We start from the raw sequence: 20,608 nt of genomic DNA, 5'->3' as shown, positions 1-20,608 counted from the left end.
AACCTTTAACATGGACCTAGAAGAACTAAAGAACAAACAAACAGTGACGAACAAAACAATAAATGAAATTAAAACTGCTCTAGAAGGGATCAATAGCAGAATAACTGAAGCAAAAGAACGGAAAACTGACCTGGAAGATAAAATAGTGGAAAAAACTACTGCAGAGCAGAATTAAGAGAAAAGAATTAAAAAAATTGAGGACAGTCTCAGAGACCTCTGGGACAACATTAAATGCACCAACATTCGAATTACAGGGGTCCCAGAAGAGAAAAAGAAAGGGACTGAGAAAATATTTCAAGAGATTAGAGTTGAAAACTTCCCTAATATGGGAAAGGAAATAGTTAATCAAGTCCAGAAAGCAGAGAGAGTCCCATACAGGATAATTCCAAGGAGAAACACACCAAGACACATATTAATCAAACTATCAAATATTAAATAAAAAGAATATTAAAAGCAGCAAGGGAAAAACAACACATAACACATAAGGGAATCCCCATAAGGTTAACAGCTGATCTTTCAGCAGAAACTCTGCAAGACAGACGGGAGTGGCAGGATATATTTAAAGTGATGAAGGGCAAAAACCTATAACCAAGATTACTCTACCCAGCAAGGATCTCATTCAGATTTGACGGAGAAATTAGAACCTTTACAGACAAGCAAAAGCTAAGAGAATTCAGCACCACCAAACCAGCTTTACAACAAATGCTAAAGGAATTTCTCTAGGCAGGAAACACAAGAGAAGGAAAAGACCTACAATAACAAACCCAAAACAATTAAGAAAATGGTAATAGGAACATACATATCGATAATTACCTTACATGTAAATGGATTAAATGCTCCAACCAAAAGACATAGACTGGCTGAATGGATACAAAAACAAGACCCGTATATATGCCGTCTACAAGAGACCCACTTCAGACCTAGGGACACATACAGACAGAAAGTGAGGGAATGGAAAAAGATATTCCATGCAAATGGAAATCAAAAGAAAGCTAGAGTAGCAATTCTCATATCAGACAAAATAGACTTTAAAAGAAAGATTATTACAAGAGACAAAGAAGGACACTACATAATGATCAAGGGATCAATCCAAGAAGAAGATATAACAATTATAAATATTTATGTACCCAACATAGGAGCACCTCAATACATAAGGCAAATACTAACAGCCATAAAAGGGGAAATCGACAGTAACAAAATCATAGTAGGGGACTTTAACACCCCACTTTCACCAATGCACAGATCATCCAAAATGAAAACACATAAGGAAACACAAGCTTTAAATGATACATTAAACAAGATGGCCTTAATTGATATTTATAGGACATTCCATCCAAAAACAACAGAATACACATTCTTCTCAAGGGCTCATGGAACATTCTCCAGGATAGATCATATCTTGGGTCATAAATCAAGCATTGGTAAATTTAAGAAAATTGAAATCATATCACATATCTTTTCTGACCACAACACTATGAGACTAGATATCAATTACAGGAAAAAATCTGGAAAAATACAAACACATGGAGGCTAAACAATACACTACTTAATAACCAAGAGATCACTGAAGAAATCAAAGAGGAAATCAAGAAATACCTAGAAACAAATGACAATGAAAACACGACGACCCAAAACCTATGGGATGCAGCAAAAGCAGTTCTAAGAGGGAAGTTTATAGCAATACAATCCTACCTTAAGAAACAAGAAACATCTGAAATAAACAACCTAACCTTACACCTAAAGCAGTTACAGAAAGAAGAACAAAAATCCCCAAAGTTAGCAGAAGGAAATAAATCATAAAGATGAGATCAGAAATAAATGAAAAAGAAATGAAGGAAACAATAGCAAAGATCAGTAAAACTAAAAGGTGATTCTTTGATATGATAAACAAAATTGATAAACCATTAGCCAGACTCATCAAGAAAAAAATGGAGAAGACTGAAATCAACAGAATTTGAAATGAAAAAGGAGAAGCAACAAATGACACTGCAGAAATACAAAGGATCATGAGAGATTACTACAAGCAACTCTATGCCAATAAAATGGACAACCTGGAAAAAATGGGCAAATTCTTAGAAATGCACCACCTTCCGAGACTGAACCAGGAAGAAACAGAAAATATGAACAGACCAATCACAAGCACTGAAATTGAAACCGTGATTAAAAGTCTTCCAACAAACAAAAGTCCAGGACCAGATGGCTTCACAGGCGAATTGTATCAAACATTTAGAGAAGAGCTAACCTCTATCCTTCTCAAACTCTTCCAAAATATAGCAGAGGGAGGAACACTCCCAAACTCATTCTACGAGGCCACCATCACCCTGATACCAAAACCAAAGATGTCACAAAGAAAGAAAACTACAGGCCAATATCACTGATAAACACAGATGCAAAAACCCACAACAAAATACTAGCAAACAGAATCCAACAGGCAGCACATTAAAAGGATCATACACCATAAACAAGTGGTAATCATACCAGGAACGCAGGGATTCTTCAATATATGCAAATCAATCAATGTGATACACCATATCAACAAACTGAAGGACAAAAACCATATGATCATCACAATAGATGCAGAGAAAGCTTTTGACAAAATTCAACACCTATTTATGATTAAAAAAAAAAACCCAGAAAGTAGGCATAGAGGGAACTTTCCTCAACATAACAAAGGCCACATATGACAAACCCACAGCCAACATCATCCTCAATGGTGAAAAACTGAAACCATTTTCACTAAGATCACGAACAAGACAAGGTTGCCCACTCGCACCACTATTATTCAACATAGTTTTGGAAGTTTTAGCCACAGCAATCAGAGAAGAAAAAGAAATAAAAGGAATCCAAATGGGAAAAGAAGAAGTAAAGCTGTCATTGTTTGTAGATGACAACTGTTTGTAGATGTAGATGAAATACACAGAGAATCCTAATGATGCTACCAGAAGACTACTAGAACTAATCAATGAATCTGGTAAAGTAGCAGGGTACAAAGATAATGCAGAGAAATCTCTTGCATTCCTATACACTAATGATGAAAAATCTGAAAGTGAAATTAAGAAAACACTCCTATTTCCCATGGCAATGAAGAGAATAAAATATCTCGGAATAAACCTACCTAAGGAGACAAAAGACCTGTATGCAGAAAATTATAGGACACTGATGAAAGAAATTAAAGATGATACAAATACATGGAGAAATATACCGTGTTTTGGATTGGAAGAATCAACATTGTGAAAATGACTCTACTACCCAAAGCAATCTACAGATTCCATGCAATCCCTAACAAACTACCACTGGCATTTTTCACAGAACTAGAACAAAAAATCTCACTATTTGTATGGAAACACAAAAGACCCCGAATAGTCAAAGCAATCTGGAGAACGAAAAACGGAGCTGGAGGAATCAGGCTCCCTGACTTCAGACTATACTACAAAGCTACAGTAACCAAGACAGTATAGTACTGGCACAAAAACAGAAATATAGACCAATGGAACAGGATAGAAAGCCCAGAGATAAACCCACGCACATATGGTCATCTTATCTTTGATAAAGGAGGCAGGAATGTACAGAAAGGACAGCCTCTTCAATAAGTGGTGCTGGGGAAACTGGACAGGTACATGTAAATGTTTGAGATTAGATCACTCCCTAACACCATACACAAAAATAAGCTCAAAATGGATTAAAGACCTAAATGTAAGGCCAGAAACTATCAAACTCTTAGAGGAAAACAGGCAGAACACTCTATGACATAAATCACAGCAAGATCCTTTTTGACCCACCTCCTAGAGAAATGGAAATAAAATGAAAATAAACAAATGGGACCTAATGAAACTTAAAAGTTTTTGCACAGTAAAGGAAACCATAAACAAGACGAAAAGACAACCCTCAGAATGGGAGAACATATTTGCAAATGAAGCAACTGACAGAGGATTAATCTCCAAAATTTACAAGCAGCTCATGGAGCTCAGTATCAAAAAAACCAAACAACCCAACCCAAAAATGGGCAGAAGACCTAAATAGACATTTCTCCAGAGAAGATATACAGATTGCCAATAGACACATGAAAGAATGCTCAGAATCATTATTCATTAGAGAAATGCAAATCAAAACTACAATGAGATATCCTCTCACACCGGTCAGAATGGCCACCATCAAAAAATCTACAAACAATAAATGCTGGAGATGGTGTGGAGAAAAGGGAACCCTCCTGCACTGTTGGTGGGAATGTAAATTGATACAGCCACTATGGAGAACAGTATGGAGGTTCCTTAAAAAACTACAAATAGAACTACCATACGACCCAGCAATCCCACTACTGGGCATATACCCTGAGAAAACCATAATTCAAAAAGAGTCATGTATCAAAATGTTCACTGCAGCTCTATTTACAATAGCCAGGACATGGAAGCACTCTAAGTGTCCATCGACAGATGAAAGGATAAAGAAGAAGTGGCACATATATACAATGGAATATTACTCAGCCCTAAAAAGAAACGAAATTGAGCTATTTGTAATGAGGTGGATAGACCTAGAGTCTGTCAAAAAGAGTGAAGTAAGTCAGAAAGAGAAAGACAAATACCGTATGCTAACACATATATATGGAATTTAAGAAAAAAAATGTCATGAAGAACCTAGGGGTAAGACAGGAATAAAGACACAGACCTCCTGGAGAATGGACTTGAGGATATGGGGAGGGGGAAGGGTGAGCTGTGACAAAGCGAGAGAGAGGCATGGACACATATACACTACCAAACGTAAGGTAGATAGCTAGTAGGAAGCAGCCGCATAGCACAGGGATATCAGCTCGGTGCTTTGTGACCACCTGGGGGGGTGGGATAGGGAGGGTGGGAGGGAGGGCGACACAAAAGGGAAGAGATATGGGAACATAGGTATATGTATAACTGATTCACTTTGTTATAAAGAATAAACTAACACACCATCGTAAAGCAATTATACGCCAATAAAGATGTTAAAAAAAAACAATTTAGTAGATGCTGCTTCTGTAAACTAAATTAAAATATTTTAAAATGATATGATTCTCACTTACCTCCTCCCCATCCTACCCCTCCCTTATGAATTCAGAAACTGTTCCTAAGTCTCCTTATTGTTCATGGCAATATAGTTATTTGCATTGGTTCTATAAAAATCTTCCACTTTTTAAACCAGGACATAAATGGACTCATTGTGCAACCAGGATATATATGCACTCATTGTGCAACAAAGGCCTTGCATGAACTATCCATATTTAAGAAAGACAGCCACTTAATAAGGTATGATAAGATACTTTTAAGGAATAAGGTTGATCTTACCTCAGCTGTATGGAGTAAATGCCTACAAAGTCCTCTCAGGGAACTGTCCTGGTACCTGACTTATAGGGAGGGTTCCCAGTCTAAATGTGATAAAAAGTTCACTTTCCATAAGGCCAGGAACCTTAGTAAATTTGAAGGACCTTGAAAAAAGATTATTTTCCTCAAATTTACAAGTACTACAGGTAAATCTGGTGGAGAGAGTTTCTTGGCCTTTGTGTCCTAGCAAATGATAACATACCCATGCACATTCACACACACCTATGGGCAATTCAGTTTTTTTTTTTTTGGGGGGGTTTGCGGGCCTCTCACTGCTGTGGCCCCTCCCGTTGCGGAGCACAGGCTCCGGACACGCAGGCTCAGCGGGCATGGCTCACGGGCCCAGCCGCTCCGCGGCATGTGGGATCTTCCCAGACCGGGGCATGAACCCGTGTCCCCTGCATCGGCAGGCGGACTCTCAACCACTGCGCCACCAGGGAAGCCCGGCAATTCAGTTTTGAATATACTTGTAAATCCATCTCCTAATTGCCTGTGTGTGTGTGTGTTTTACTCATCTTTTGAAACAGCTATAACATCATACTGGTTCCTTTATTAATTAACAAGTTAAATATTTAACGTGTTCAAAAAATGAGAAAGGAAATTAAAACGCTAAAAAGAGAGAAGATGGTAGATTTGGAAACAAGCAAAGGAGATCCAAAACATACCTAGAGTTCCTGAAGAAGAAAATGGAAAAAAATAAAACCAAATGTTTAAAAACCGTTCTAGAAAAATTTCTAGAAAAAGAGGAACACTTGAATTTACAAATTGAAAAAGCACACTATATTCCAGAAAAACTAAGACTCGCCAACACTCAGAAATTTCTTTTTATAGTCTTTTCTGTTACCACATTTATTTTTTAATTAACAGATTTACTTTATTTTTTTTACACTGAAATAAAATCCGTTTTTAATAACATTTACAACCCATCATCCTTGGAGCTGTACCTAATGGTACATACAGACATACATATATACGTGTATGTATGTCACATTTTCTTTATCCATTCATCCTTCAATGGATACTTAGACTATTTCCATGTCTTGGCTATTGTGAATAATGCTGCAGTGAACATGGTGCTGCAGATATCTCTTTGCAATAGTGACTTCATTTCCTTCGGATATATACGCAGTAGTGGGATTTCTGGATCATATGGTGGTTCTATTTTTAATTTTTTGAGAAACCTCCACATTGTTTTCCATAGTAGCTGTAAGAATTTACAGTCCCATCAACAGTACACAAGGATTCCCTTTTCTCCACATCCTGCCTTGCCTTTTTAAATTAAAAAAAAAATTAATTTATTTTTGGCTGCACTGGGTCATCGTTGCTGCATGCGGGCTTTTCTCTACTTGCGGAGAGCGGGGGCTACTCTTTGCTGTGGTGCACGGTGTTCTCATTGTGGTGGCTTCTCCTGCTGCGGAAGACAGGCTCTAGGCACGCGGGCTTCAGTAGTTGTGGAATGCAGGCTTAGTTGCTCTGTGGCATGAAGGATCTTCCCGGACTAGGGCTCAAACCCATGTCCCCTGCATTGGCAGGCGGATTCTCAATCACTACGTCACCAGGGAAGCCCTCTCCCTTGCCTTTTTGATGACAGCCATTCTGGTTTTTTTTTGTTTAACATCTTTATTGGAGTATAATTGCTTTACAATGGTGTGTTAGTTTCTGCTTTATAAAAAAGTGAATCATTTACACATATACATATGTTCCCACACCTCTGCCCTCTTGCAGCTCCCTCCCGCGCACCCTCCCTAACCCACCCCTCTAGGTGGTCACAAACCACTGAGCTGATCTCCCTGTGCTATACGGCTGATTCCCACTAGCTATCGATTTTACGTTTGGTAGTGTATATATGTCCGTGCCACTCTCTCACTTTGTCCCAGCTTACCCTTCCCCCTCCCCGTATCCTCAAGTCCATTCTCTAGTACGTCTGCATCTTTATTCCTGTCTTGCCCCTAGGTTCTTCATGATCATTTTTTTTTAGATTCCGTACATATGTGTTAGCATACAGTATTTGTTTTTCTCCTTCTGACTTACTTCACTCTGTATGACAGTCTCTAGGCCCCATCCACCTCACTACAAATAACTCAGTTTCATTCCTTTTTATGGCTGAGTAATATTCCATTGTATATATGTGACACATCTCCTTTATCCATTCATCTGTCGAAGGACAATTAGGTTGCTTCCATGTCCTGGCTTTTGTAAACAGGGCTGCAATGAACGTTTTGGTACATGATTCTTTTTGAATTATGGTTTTCTCAGTGTATATGCCCAGTAGCGGGATTGCTGGGTCGTATGGTAGTTCTATTTGTAGTTTTTTAACCAATGTCCATACTGTTTTCCATAGTGGCTGTATCAATTTACATTCCCACCAACAGTGCAAGAGGGTTCCCTTTGCTCCACACCCTCTCCAGCATTTAATGTTTGTAGATTTTTTGATGATGGCCATTCTGACCAGTGTGACATGATATCTCATTGTAGTTTTGATTTGCATTTCTCTAATGATTAATGATGTTGAGCATTCTTTCGTGTGTCTGTTGGCAATCTATACATCTTTTTTGGAGAAATGTCTATTTAGGTCTTCTGCCCAGTTTTGGATTGGGTTGTTTTTTTTAAAATATTGAGCTGCAGCTCAGCTGCTTGTAAATTTTTGAGATTATTCCTTTGTCAGTTGCTTCATTTGCAAATATATTCTCCCATTCTGAGGGTTGTCTTTTCGTCTTGTTTATGGTTTCCTTTGCTGTGCAAAAGATTTTAAGTTTCATTAGGTCCCATTTATTTTTGGATTTATTTCCATTTCTCTAGGAGGGGGGTCAAAGTATCTTGCTGTGATTTATGTCACAGTGTTCTGCCTATGTTTTCCTCTAAGAGTTTGATGGTGTCTGGTTTACATTTAGGTCTTTAATCCATTTTGAGTTTATTTTTGTGTATGGTGTTAGCGAATGTTCTAATTTCATTCTTTTACATGTAGCTGCCCAGTTTACCCAGCACCACTTATTGAAGAGACTGTCTTTTCCCCACTGTACATTTCTGCCTCCTTTGTCAAAGATAAGGTGACCATACATGCGTGGGTTTATCTCTGGGCTTTCTATCCTGTTCCATTGATCTATGTTTCTGTTTCTGTGCCAGTACCATACTGGCTTGATTACTGTAGCTTTGTAGTATAGTCTGAAGTCAGGGAGCCTGATACCCCCAGCTCCATTATTCTTTCTCAAGATTGCTTTGGCTATTCGGGGTCTTTTGTGTTTCCATACAAATTGTGAAATTTTTTGTTCTAGTTCTGTGAAAAATGCCAGTTGTAGTTTGACAGGGATTGCATTGAATCTGTAGATTCCTTTGGGTAGTAGAGTCATTTTCACAATGTTGATTCTTCCTACCCAAGAACATGGTATATCTCTCCATCTATTTGTATCATCTTTAATTTCTTTCATCAGTGTCTTATAATTTTCTGCATACAGATCTTTTGCCTCTTTAGGTAGATTTTCCTAGGTATTTTATTCTTTTTGCTGCAATGGTAAATGCGAGTGTTTTCTTAATTTCACTTTCAGATTTTTCATCTTCACTGTATAGGAATGCAAGAGATTTCCGTGCATTAATTTTGTATCCTGCTACTTTGCCAAATTCATTGATTAGCTCTAATAGTTTTCTGGTAGCATCTTTAGGATTCTCTATGTATAGTATCATGTCATCTACAAACAATGACAGCTTTACTTTTTCTTTTCCAACTTGGACTCCTTTTATTTCTTTTTCTTCTCTGATTGCTGTGGCTAAAACTTTCAAAACTATGTTGAATAACAGTGGTGAGAGTGGGCAACCTTGTCTTTTTCCTGATCTTAGTGGAAATGGTTTCAGTTTTTCACCATTTAGGATGATGTTGGCTGTGGGTCTGTCATATATGGCCTTTATTATGTTGAAGAAAGTTCCCTCTATGCCTATATTCTGGAGGGATTTTATCATAAATAGGTGGTGAATTTTGTCAAAAGCTTTCTCTGCATCTATTGAGATGATCATATGGTTTTTGACCTTCAATTTGTTAATATGGTGTATCACGTTGATTGATTTGCATATACTGAAGAAGCCTTGCATTCCTGGGATAAACCCCACTTGATCATAGTGTATGATCCTTTTAATGTGTTGCTGGATTCTGCTTGCGAGTATTTTGTTGAGGATTTTTGAATCTATGTTCATCAGTGATATTGGCCTGTAGTTTTCTTTCTTTGTGACATCTTTGCCTGGTTTTGGTATCAGACTGATGGTGGCCTCACAGAAGGAGTTTCGGAGTGTTCCTCCCTCTGCTATATTTTGGAAGAGTTTGAGAAGGATAGGTGCTAGCTCTTCTCTAAATGTTTGATAGAATTCACCTGTGAAGCCATCTGGTCCTGGGCTTTTGTTTGTTGGAAGATTTTTTTTAAATTAATTATTTATTTTTGGCTGTGTTGGGTCTTTGTTTCTGTGCAAGGGCTTTCTCTAGTTGCGGCGAGCGGGGGCCGCTCTACATCGAGGTGTGTGGGCCTCTCACTATCGCGGCCTCTCTTGTTGTGGAGCACAGGCTCCGGACACGCAGGCTCAGCGGCCATGGCTCACGGGCCCAGCTGCTCCACGGCATGTGGGATCTTTCCGGACCGGGGCACAAACCCGTGTCCCCTGCATCGGCAGGCGGACTCTCAACCACTGCGCCACCAGGGAAGCCCTGATATACTTTTTAAATAAAAGGCACTGACGGTATGAAGTTCATGCTGGGCACTGCTTTAGTAATTCAGATTCTGTTATGAGGTATTCTTGTTATCATGATTTTCTTGATTTTCCATTATTACTGTTGTTTAAAATGTCCAACTGGTCAAGGGTTTTGTTTCCTGATTCCATTATTAATTTCTAGTTTTACTGCATTGTGATCAGATAATGTTGTCTGTTTTATTTCTATGTCTTAGAATTTTATTCACGTTTTTCTTTTTTTATTCAGGTTTTTCTTGTGATCAATTTTGTAAATGTTCAAAGGGCACATGAAAAGAAAATGAGTTTTCTATTCTCAGGCTATAAAGTATGTTTTCAGGTTATACAGTACATTTCTATTAAATCTTCCATACTAAGAATGTTATTTAGGTATTCTCTGTCCTTTCTTTTTATTGTTTGTATTCTTTTAAATTCCTGCCATAGATTGAGAGAGGTGAACTAAATTTCATGTGTTTATGTTCTTCCTTATAATTCCTATAGTTTGATATCAAAATCCATCAAAGATATCATGCATGAATACACACAAAATGACAGAGCAATAATTTCTAAATATTAGGAAGCCAAATTCATCAGCCTTTTAAAAAATAATAATACACCATGACCAAATAGGGGTTATTCCAGAAATGCAACAATGACTCAATTTTAGGAAATATATTATTATAATTCAATATATTAATACTTCAAAAGAGAAAAACCATATGATTATCTCTATAGAAGCTTAAAAGACATGTAATTCAATTCAATATCTATTGAGTTTTTTAAAAATTCTAACTAAAACAGAAACAGGTGGACATAATAAAGTCTATCTAATAATACCATCCTTAATCAGGGAACAGTAGCAAACTACTATGTAAGTTCAAAAGGTTTACTATTATTTTGATTATTTCATAACAAAATGTTAGCAGTATCCGATATTGTAATTTTGGTTTGGAAAACTCTGTACCCTACATTTAGTCAAAGTTAAAACTTGATTAAATTAGACATCAAATCTAGTGACCTAAGAGCAATAAAGTCATGTTGAACAATTATGGTCCTATTTTTATACTCAATACTATACTTCAATAAAAATCAAGGTAAAAAATGTTCTTACTCTAAGTAGTATGCCAAAGAGTCAAAATACAGACATACCACGGGGAAAAGCTAGCTCTTAAAGAATCATTTGACTGGTTATCAAGTATTGCATTGGGACAAATTTCTGGTGATAAAGACTAGGTTAGTAAGATTTGAAACCCCTTTTATAACTGTGTTACCAAACTCCCAGTCCCACTGTACCTGTTTCTTTCAGGAGATTCCAGATGTCTCTGCATTTATGGATCTGATCAAGTGCACGATTCAGTAACATGGTCTATTTGGTAAGAAAGCCATGAGAAAATTAGTCTCAACCAAACCAAACTTTAAGCAAATAAAAATATCACTTTCACTAAAAACAGTTAAAAATAAAACTATAGAAAAATGAAAGTATAAAGTGAATATTTGGAATTTATATATAAATATTAGCCTCTCTCTATATTTTTTTACTTTTCCTTAATGTTCCAGGAAAATGAGGATTATATAGAAAATCTTGAACATTATCAATTTCTTTAATAATCTAGGATAGACGAGAAGCACTTCCAGAATGGTGGTATAAGGAGAGCCATGGATCCTCTCCCCAGCAAAACTACCATAACTGGTGAGAATTTTAAAACACAATCATATAAAGTCTCTGGAAATTGCCCTGAGGGCATATAGCAAATGGGGAAACATCTATTCCAGGAAATCTAAGAAGTCTCAGTAAGAAGAGTGAATACCTGTAGCAGTTGAGCCATGATCTGCTCACTCTCCCCCAAGCTCAGTGTGATGTAAGTGCACTTTAGGTGGGTGTGGCCAAGAAGATGGGGCTCACTCTATCCTTAGTTTCCAGGCTAGGGATGACCAGAATGGGCATGCTGCCAGTACTTCTCATCCCCCTCCCCAAGATCTGTATTGCATGAGTTCTATTATAAATAGGCACAACTGAGAAGACTTGAGCTCTCTTTTTCTACCCAGTCCCCATACCAGACATTGCAAATTGAGAATACTGGGTCTCAATCGCCCTCACCTCAGCTTGCTTATAAGATAGAGTTTCCATGCTGGAAGAGGCAAGCCAAGAATGCTAGGGACTACGACTTTTGCCTAGCCCTGACTCATAGAGCTGTATTGTCACTCTGATATAAATGGGTCACTGTCCCTGCCTCTAGTTTCAAAGCAGTGGTATAGAGTTTCTGCTCAGGAGGAGAGGAAGGCCATTAGAAGAGTGAGCTCTGTAATCACCCTAAGGAGACTGACTTTTATTGACATAGAATTTGAGGAAGTTCGAGTCTAAGGGCACTATAAAAAAGTGGAGATTTTGGTTTGGGCAATTAACAGGAGGTTGGTAACTAATGATATCGACAAGCCAAACAGTAGACCAGCTAGAAGTTTACAGAGAGAACCAGGGGAAGAGAAAGCTAAGAAGATTCCCTATCCCTTCAAAGGGGCATTACTTTAATTGGATCAGATGTGGAGCAATTTATGCCAAAGAGCATTTCCAAACACTCACATGAACGTGCGCGCGCGCGCACACACACACACACACACACACACACACACACACACACACACACACACACACACACACACACACACACACAGCAGTCACCTAGTAATTAGTCAAGATTTACATCTGTGTGTGATACCAATAAAAGAAGCCCATTCAGAAGCTTAACAGGGAGATCACAGAAAGAGATAGTCAAAAATAACCCTGCTAAAACTTCTTTCATCCCTTTTCAGGGGAGGGGTCAGGGTGACTGCAAAGGCAAAGACTGTAATCTCTGACAAGTAATATCAGAAGCTGTATACTACTATACAGCTGTGGGAAATAGACTGCACTGAACTAGCCCAGCCAAATCACTAAACAAATAAACAAGCAAATATTAACAGCAAGTCCCAGATGGGGGGGAATCAGTATCCAAAGATGTTCCAATATATTATGCAAAATGTCCAGTTTTCAACCAAAAATTATAAGATATGCAAAGAAACAAGAAGTATGACCCATACACAGGAATACACAGGAATAAAGTAGGCAACAGGAACTGACTTTGGAAAGGTCCAATGTTGGAATTTAGCAGACGTAGATTTCAAAGTAGCTATTCTAAATATGTTCAAACAACTAAAGGAAACCACACTTAAAGAAGGAAGGTATGATGACAATGTCAGGAAATGCAGAATCTTGATTAAAAAGGCAGTGGGATAACATATTCAATGTAATGAAATAAAATATCAGTCATCCAAGAATCTAATATCCAGCAAAACTATCTTTCAGAGCTGAAAGCAAAATAAATTCTCAGATTAAAAAAAGCTGAGAGAATCTTGTTGCTAGCAGAACCATTTTATAAAAATGCTAAGAGAGATTCTTCAGGCTGAAAGCAAGTGACACCAGACAGTAATCTGAATCCAAAGGAAAAAACAAAGTGTACTGATAAAAGTAATTATGTAACTGTAAAAGAAAGTATAAATATATATTTCTTCTTTCTTCTCGTTTTAAAAAAACAACTGTATAAAACTATATATAGGTTTTTAAATACCATTTCACCAACCCAAAAAGAAAATACATTCTTTCTCAAGCACACATGGCACTTTATCCAGGACAGACCATTTGTTAGGCCACAACACAGACTTCAAATAAATTTAAAATAACTTGAAGTCGGGCTTCCCTGGTGGCGCAGTGGTTGAGAGTCCGCCTGCCGATGCAGGGGACATGGGTTCGTGCCCCGGTCCAGGAACATCCCACATGCCGCGGAGTGGCTAGGCCCATGAGTCATGGCCGCTGAGCCTGCGCATCCGGAGCCTGTGCTCCACAACGGGAGAGGCCACAACAGTGAGAGACCCGCATACCACAAAAAAAAATAATAAAAAAATAACTTGAAGTCACACAAAGTATGTACTCTGTCCACAGTGGAACAAGATTAGAAATCAGTAAGATAATAATAAATAATAATAAATTTGGGAAACAAACATGTGGATATTAAACAATAGATTCCTAAATAAACAATGGGTCAAAGAAGAAATCATAATGAAAATTAGAAAATATTTTGCGATGAATGAAAAGAGAAAAACAAACAAACCAATACTTATGGGATGCTGCTCAAGCTATGATGCTATGGTCTGAATGTATGCCCCCAAATTCATATGTTAAAATCATACCCCAGAGGTGAAGGTATTAGCAGGTGGGGCCTTTGAGAGATGCTAAAGTCATAAGGATGCAGCCCTCATACATGAGATTTGTGCTTTTTATAAGAAGGTTCCAAAGAGATCCTTGGCGCTTTCCATCATGGGAGGACACAGCGAAAAGGTGTCAGCTATAAAGGAGGAAGAGAGACCTCATCAAAGAACACAACCCTGCTGGCACCTTGATCTTGGGACTTCCAGCATCCAGAACTGCGAGAAATAAATTTCTGTTGTTTATAAGCTACCCAGTCTATTGTGTTTTGTTATAGCAGCTTGAATGGACTGAGACAGAAAATTGGTACTGATTGGTGGGGTGCTGCTGTAACAAATACCTAAAAATACGGAAGCAGCTTTGGAACTGGGTAATGGGCAGAGACTGGAAGAGTTTGGAGGTGCATGCTAGAAAGTCTACTTTGCCATGAATGGACTGTTAAGGGAAATTCTCTTGAGGACCAAGAAAGAGAAGAGGAGAGCTGTAGAGAAAGCCTCAGTCTTCTTAGAGAATATCTAAGTGGTTGTGAACCGAATGTTGGTAGAAATATGGATAGTAAATGTCATTCTGATGAGGTCTCAGATGGAAATGAGGAACACTGGAAACTAGAGGAAAGGAGGAAAGGCCATCCTTGCTATAAAGTGGCAAAGAGCTTGGCTGAATTGTGTTTGTGTTCCCAGTGTTTTATAGAAGGTAGTACTTGTGAGCGATGAAATTGATATTTGGCTGAAGAAATTTCTAAGCAAAGTGTTGAAGAGTGGCTTGGTTTCTCTTGAATGCTTATAGTAAAATGTGAGAAGAGAGAAATGATTTAAAGGTGGAATTGTTAATCAAAAATTAATCAGAGGGGCTTCCCTGGTGGCGCAGTGGTTGAGAGTCCGCCTGCCGATGCAGGGGACACGGGTTCGTGCCCCGGTCCGTGAAGATCCCACATGCCGAGGAGCGGCTGGGCCCGTGAGCCACGGCCGCTGAGCCTGCATGTCCGGAGCCTGTGCTCCGCAACAGGAGAGGCCACAACTGTGAGAGGCCTGCGTACCGCAAAAAAAAAAAAAAAATTAAGCAGAATTTTAAAATGTGGAAAATTCTCAGCCCATTAATATTGAAAGAAATAAGAAAGCATCAAAGGGAGAGAACACCAAGGGTGTGGCTGAATTGATAAGAGATTGCTGTGGATGAACCATCTCAACAGAAGCTAGAAGCTATTCATCAAGACAATGGGCAGATTGGTCAGCCATCTAAACAGAAGCCAGGACCTATTGTCCAAGGCAAAGGAAGAATAACCTCAACAGCAGATCAGAGATCTTTGGGGCTGGCCCTCCCATCAGGGGCCCAGAGTGCAAGGGCCTGCGGGGCGGAAGGATTTCAAAGGAGGGGCCCACTGCAGCCCAGAGCCATCTCATCTCCTGGGCTGTGCTCCTCAAGTTCCCACACCATGCTCCTCAGACACCCCAAGTGCAGTACAGGCTGCTGTGGTTGTCCCTCCAGAAGGCACAGGTTGCAAACCTCTGGAAGGCATCAGCTTGGTGTTTTCTCCCCGGTATTCAGAGTCCAAGAGCTGGGGGGCACTGCTGCCCTCTCCTAAATTTCAAAAGATGCCCCAGAGACCGTCAGGGCCCAGGCAAAGAACCTCTGTAGGGGAGAACCACTGCAGAAAGCCCTCACTAGGGCAATGCCCCACAGAGCCTCCTACCCCAGACCAGTAGAGCCACCTTGTGGAATTCCAGCCTGAACCCTAACTTGTGAGAGCTGCAGCATGTACTGCACCTGGCAGAGCCATGCAGGTGGGGTCTAGAGGCTTGGGGGCCCAACTGTAGCCCCAGTGGGTTCAAAATGTGGGGCACCAAGACAAGGAGGATTGTTTTTAAGCCTTGGGGTTTAATGTTGTTTTCCCCATTAGGTTTTGGGCTTACCTTTGTAAGCAGCTCTTTGTAGGAAACTGCCCTCAGCAGGAAACCCCTTTTCTTGTCAATTTAGCAAAGCTATATTGTAACTAACTTTTAAATCAGGCATCCCCATGCTCTACTCATCTTTGGCCCAAGCACACCTTTCAAATCTTTTGATCACACAATACCTTGCCTAACCTGTTGGTTCTTTCCTTAGATCAAAGAAGTAGAAATGAAGGATAAGTAGTTAACAGAAGACCAGATCTCTTCCCTAGCTTCCCCTTCAGTAACAAATTGTCCTGTTCTAGGATAAAGATGTGGTTCCTTGATGACTTACAATTACTATATATATTTTAAAGCATCCCTCACTTTCCCCAGCTCATACTCAGGAGACTAGATGCAATGTTGATAGGATTATGCAGTCTATATTGCTTCATAATATACTTATTTGGAAATACTTCAGTTGATGAGGATTTAGAGAACAAGGAACAGATGTAAATAATAGAATCCAACAAATCTTCATTAGAGAAAGAGCACCATGGTCTAACTCATAGGGGCCAGACTAACATGGGGCAAGGCAGAACTACATCTTCAATTATCTAAACAGATATCCATTCAAAAGCAAAGAAGATTATAGAAAGGTTACTAGGTTAGAGAGTTCTTAGGAAACATAAGTGTGTGCAAGAGAAAGAACACAGGAAAAAAAGAACAGTGTTAGAAACAAACAAAGTAATTAAGGATCATACTTAAGAGTTTGTGAAATTTCCCTCACGTCAATTTGATCTCTATTCACTGAGATACAAATTTAACAGACTCAGGACTACCAACTTAAGAGGGAAAGCTTTTAAAAAGTTAAAACTGCTATGTGAAAACAAGATGTTATTGTTTTCTTAGTAAAGCAAAAGACCTTATTGTGAGAATACCACTGAAACAGAGCACGACCCTGTGGGGCCCTCCTGGGGAATAAAAACCTTTCCGTTCCCCCATTTCTTGTTTGTAGAATAAAGGTTTTCAGCCTCCTAGACCTTCCCCGAGTTCCAAAGGGCAGATTCAAACAGTTACTAATTAGAAGAGTGAGGGAATGCAGAAAGAATACAATACTGCAGGATGGTGGTCCTGGTTCCTCCTTGGGGGATGTGGATAACAGTTTGATATATATCTCTGAGTTCTTCTACAGGAACTAAGGCCCCCACCAGGGTGGAGGATGATAACTTTAGGCTGAGCACAAACATGTGGACCCCAGACTGGTTGGAACCAGAAGGCTGATGATTGAGATTCCTGGAACACCATCCTGTTACCTCACCACCAACCAATCAGAGGAGGGTTACACACTCTGCATCACCTTCCCCCCAAATTTTGCATATAAAAACTTCTTCCCTGAAATCCATTGGGGAGTTTGGGTCTTTTGAGCATGAGCCACCCGTTCTCCTTGCATGGCCCTTGCAATAAGCCTTTCTCTGCTCCAAACTCTGACATTTCAGTTTGTTTGGCCTCACTGTGTGTGGGGCATATGAACTTGAGTTCGACAACACCCTTACTTGTTAGAAGCAAAATGTTTGTTTTGGTTTTGCTCTGAGGCTCATAGATTCTTTTTTTCATCTTCTTTTACGATGGAAAGGTTTCTAAAAAGAAGCCCCTTTACTCCTCAGGACAATGACTTTATCTTCTTTATCCCCAGTACCTAGCAGAGTGCTTGGTACTCATATGTTTTTCAAGTTGAACTCAACAAGGGAAGAGAAAGAAAACAAAATATGTTGGCAGAGATCTGCTAAGAGTTTGTTCCAGATGTGAAGAATCATATAAAAGAACAGATTAACAGAAGGAAGAGAATAAGCACCAAGAAGGATTTTATACCAACTGGAAAGAAAAGAAGCTGGTAGGTATGGGAGATGGTGACGTTTTCTTTGTCTAGGGAAGAGAAAAAAGCAGAGAGACCTAGAACTTAAAACCATACAAAAATGCTAGTGGTCCAACTTGGTGACAACTTTCTTAGCTTGAAAGAAGGAAGGTAAAGAACTAAAGACAAACCAAAGAATACTCTGGTAGATGGGAGAGCAAGATGTTCATGTTGGTATCTCCTAAAAGGGGTAAGGTTTAAGCTGAGAGTGGAATTCAGGTAAAAGTAGGAATTCTGTCTTCTTCTTGTTAAAACTGAGTTAATGATAAAATATTTAAGAATGTGGGCCAAAGAAAGCAAATGCAATTGAGTGACGAAAAACAAGCCAACTAAATAATTTCAGATGGCTATCAAAGCTGTTGAAGTAAATGAGTGCCTCCTTAGAGGATGTGTGAAAGGAAACAGAAATAGAGAAGACACGCCTATGGACCACATGTGATCACAGGGAGATGATTAAGATAAAGACTATTTCAAAACAGATTCAGAAATAATGATTCATGGCAAGGGGCATTTTAAAAGAAGAGGCCAAGCGAAATGTGACCTTTCCTTAGGAAGGAAGTAGCCATTACAAATCTTTGAAATCAACATGTTGCTAGAATGGAGGAACGGATTCTTTAAAGAGAATCAAAAACAATTGCATCAGGGAAAGCAAACATACCAAACAGCACACTGAATGCTTGTGTTTTTCCTGAAGGTTGCACATTACCTGTTCGGAAATTGTTGAAGCTTTTCTCCCTTTCTCTAGATCAACTGCAGATGCCACAAGTAAACATGTTTTCTGTGCAATCAGAACTGCTTGATCAGAAGGACAAAACTGGGACAGCTGATAAGAAATAACCAGAACATCAATGAATAGTGAGAATTCTGCCAGGTGAACACAAACAATCAGAATGAAAATCAGCAAAATCCTGTCTGAATGACAAAATTCAGCTGGAAAAGCACATCTCACCTTAAAAATGATATAGACTGTAACACTGATCTATGGTTTTAATTTTCTATTACTTTCTATTGTTTTTTAGCACCTTTCTAGAGATTAAAAAGCTTCATTTCTTCACAATTTTCCTATCTTTCCCAATGACAAGTACTGTCATTTGGCCCTGTATTTCTATCTAGTGATTTACTTCTTGGTTTACGTTGTAATTTCTAAGTGATTTTCCCCCTGGCAAATAGATTTCCCCTTTGCACTGAATAGAGCTGAAATTAGTACCTATATTGTTCATGGTTGAAAGAGACAATGTCAAATCTTGACAGGCATTAGGCATAACCTCATCATTAAATCTTCTCCTCCAGCTTTAGAAAAAAAATCCCATGGGCTGTGCTCAGAGCAGGGGGCCTGAAGAAATGGCTCCTCAATTTACAACACACCCAACAGAAATCTGAGTTCACTGTGACAAGGGGCACAAACTTGTGGCCTTCCTATGAACAAATACCCAACACATGTCCCCCTGTAGCTCCACATGGCTTCTGGGTAGGACCAGTGGGACAGGTCTCAATATTGGAAGAAAAGCTACAGTATTTAGTGGGGAGGTTTGCCACCTAGAGCCAGTGAGGTCCACACATGAGTGGGCCATAAGTGGTCTTACAGACATAAAGACTTTGAATCTCTTTATTCAAGGGAAAAAAAATAGATTCCAACTATATGCCATTCTGGAAAGGCAAAACTATGCAGACAATAAAAAGATCAACGGTTGCCAGGAGTTTCGGGGGGAGAGGGGAGCTGAATACACAGAGTACAGAAGTTTTTATGGAGCAGTGAAATACTTTGTATGACATTGTAATGATGGATATATGTCATTATACTTTTGTCCAAACCCACAGAACATGCAACACTACTCACTTCAGTAAAGTGAACCCTAAGGTAAACTGTGGACTGTGGTTTTATGATGTGTCAATGCAGTTTGTCATTGGTTTAAAAAAGAAAAGGGGGCTTCCCTGGTGGTGCAGTGGTTGAGAGTCCGCCTGCCGATGCGGGGTACACGGGTTCGTGCCCCGGTCCGGGAGGATCCCACATGCCGTGGAGTGGCTGGGCCCGTGTGCCACGGCCGCTGAGCCTGCGCGTCCGGAGCCTGTGCTCCACAACGGGAGAGGCCACAGCAGTGAGAGGCCCGCATACCGCAAAAAAAAAAGAAAAGGTACGACTCTGTTGATAATGGCTACGCATGTGTCAGGACGGGGTATATGGGGGAATTTCTGTACCTTCCTGTCAATTTTGTGGTAAACCTAAAACTGCTTTAAAAAAAAAGTCTCAAAAAAAAAGAGAATTAACACTCAGGGTAGACATTTTTGGCAAAACTTTTGTTTTGCTTATATATGCATGCATATTATATATGTGTGTGTGTTTGTTGGACTGTGATGTAAAAGGTATTTTTTAGATCAAAAGTTTGCAGGCCACTGTAGTTAAGTTATACTAGCAAATAAAAGCACAAATTAACCTCAAAAAAAACCAAACCTCCCAGCTTTGTAGTACAGTAAAATTCTAGGCTACTTGATTCTAACATGGAATCCGACTAGTGCTATCATGAATGTCAAAACTGAAGCTAAT

General features: G+C 39.2%; 1 protein-coding gene and 1 non-coding gene across 2 annotated transcripts in view; one reads left to right on the top strand and one right to left on the bottom strand.

Moving 5' to 3' along the window:
- Positions 1-20,608, bottom strand: part of TEX11 (testis expressed 11) — a 348,555-nt gene that overhangs the window by 55,475 nt on the left and 272,472 nt on the right. Inside the window, exons 23-24 of the mRNA XM_067724324.1 lie at positions 18,773-18,889; positions 11,343-11,415 (exon numbers count right to left, since the gene is read on the bottom strand). Coding sequence (XP_067580425.1) covers positions 11,343-11,415; positions 18,773-18,889 — 190 coding nt within the window. The remainder of the gene's footprint in view (positions 1-11,342; positions 11,416-18,772; positions 18,890-20,608) is intronic.
- LOC137217698 (small nucleolar RNA SNORA11) lies at positions 19,377-19,505 on the top strand. The gene has a single exon (XR_010940200.1). It is a non-coding gene; the product is annotated as a small nucleolar RNA SNORA11 (small nucleolar RNA).

Source organism: Pseudorca crassidens, chromosome X, assembly GCF_039906515.1.
Source record: "Pseudorca crassidens isolate mPseCra1 chromosome X, mPseCra1.hap1, whole genome shotgun sequence".
Lineage (NCBI taxonomy): Eukaryota > Metazoa > Chordata > Mammalia > Artiodactyla > Delphinidae > Pseudorca > Pseudorca crassidens.
This window is presented reverse-complemented; position numbering and strand designations above follow the sequence as displayed.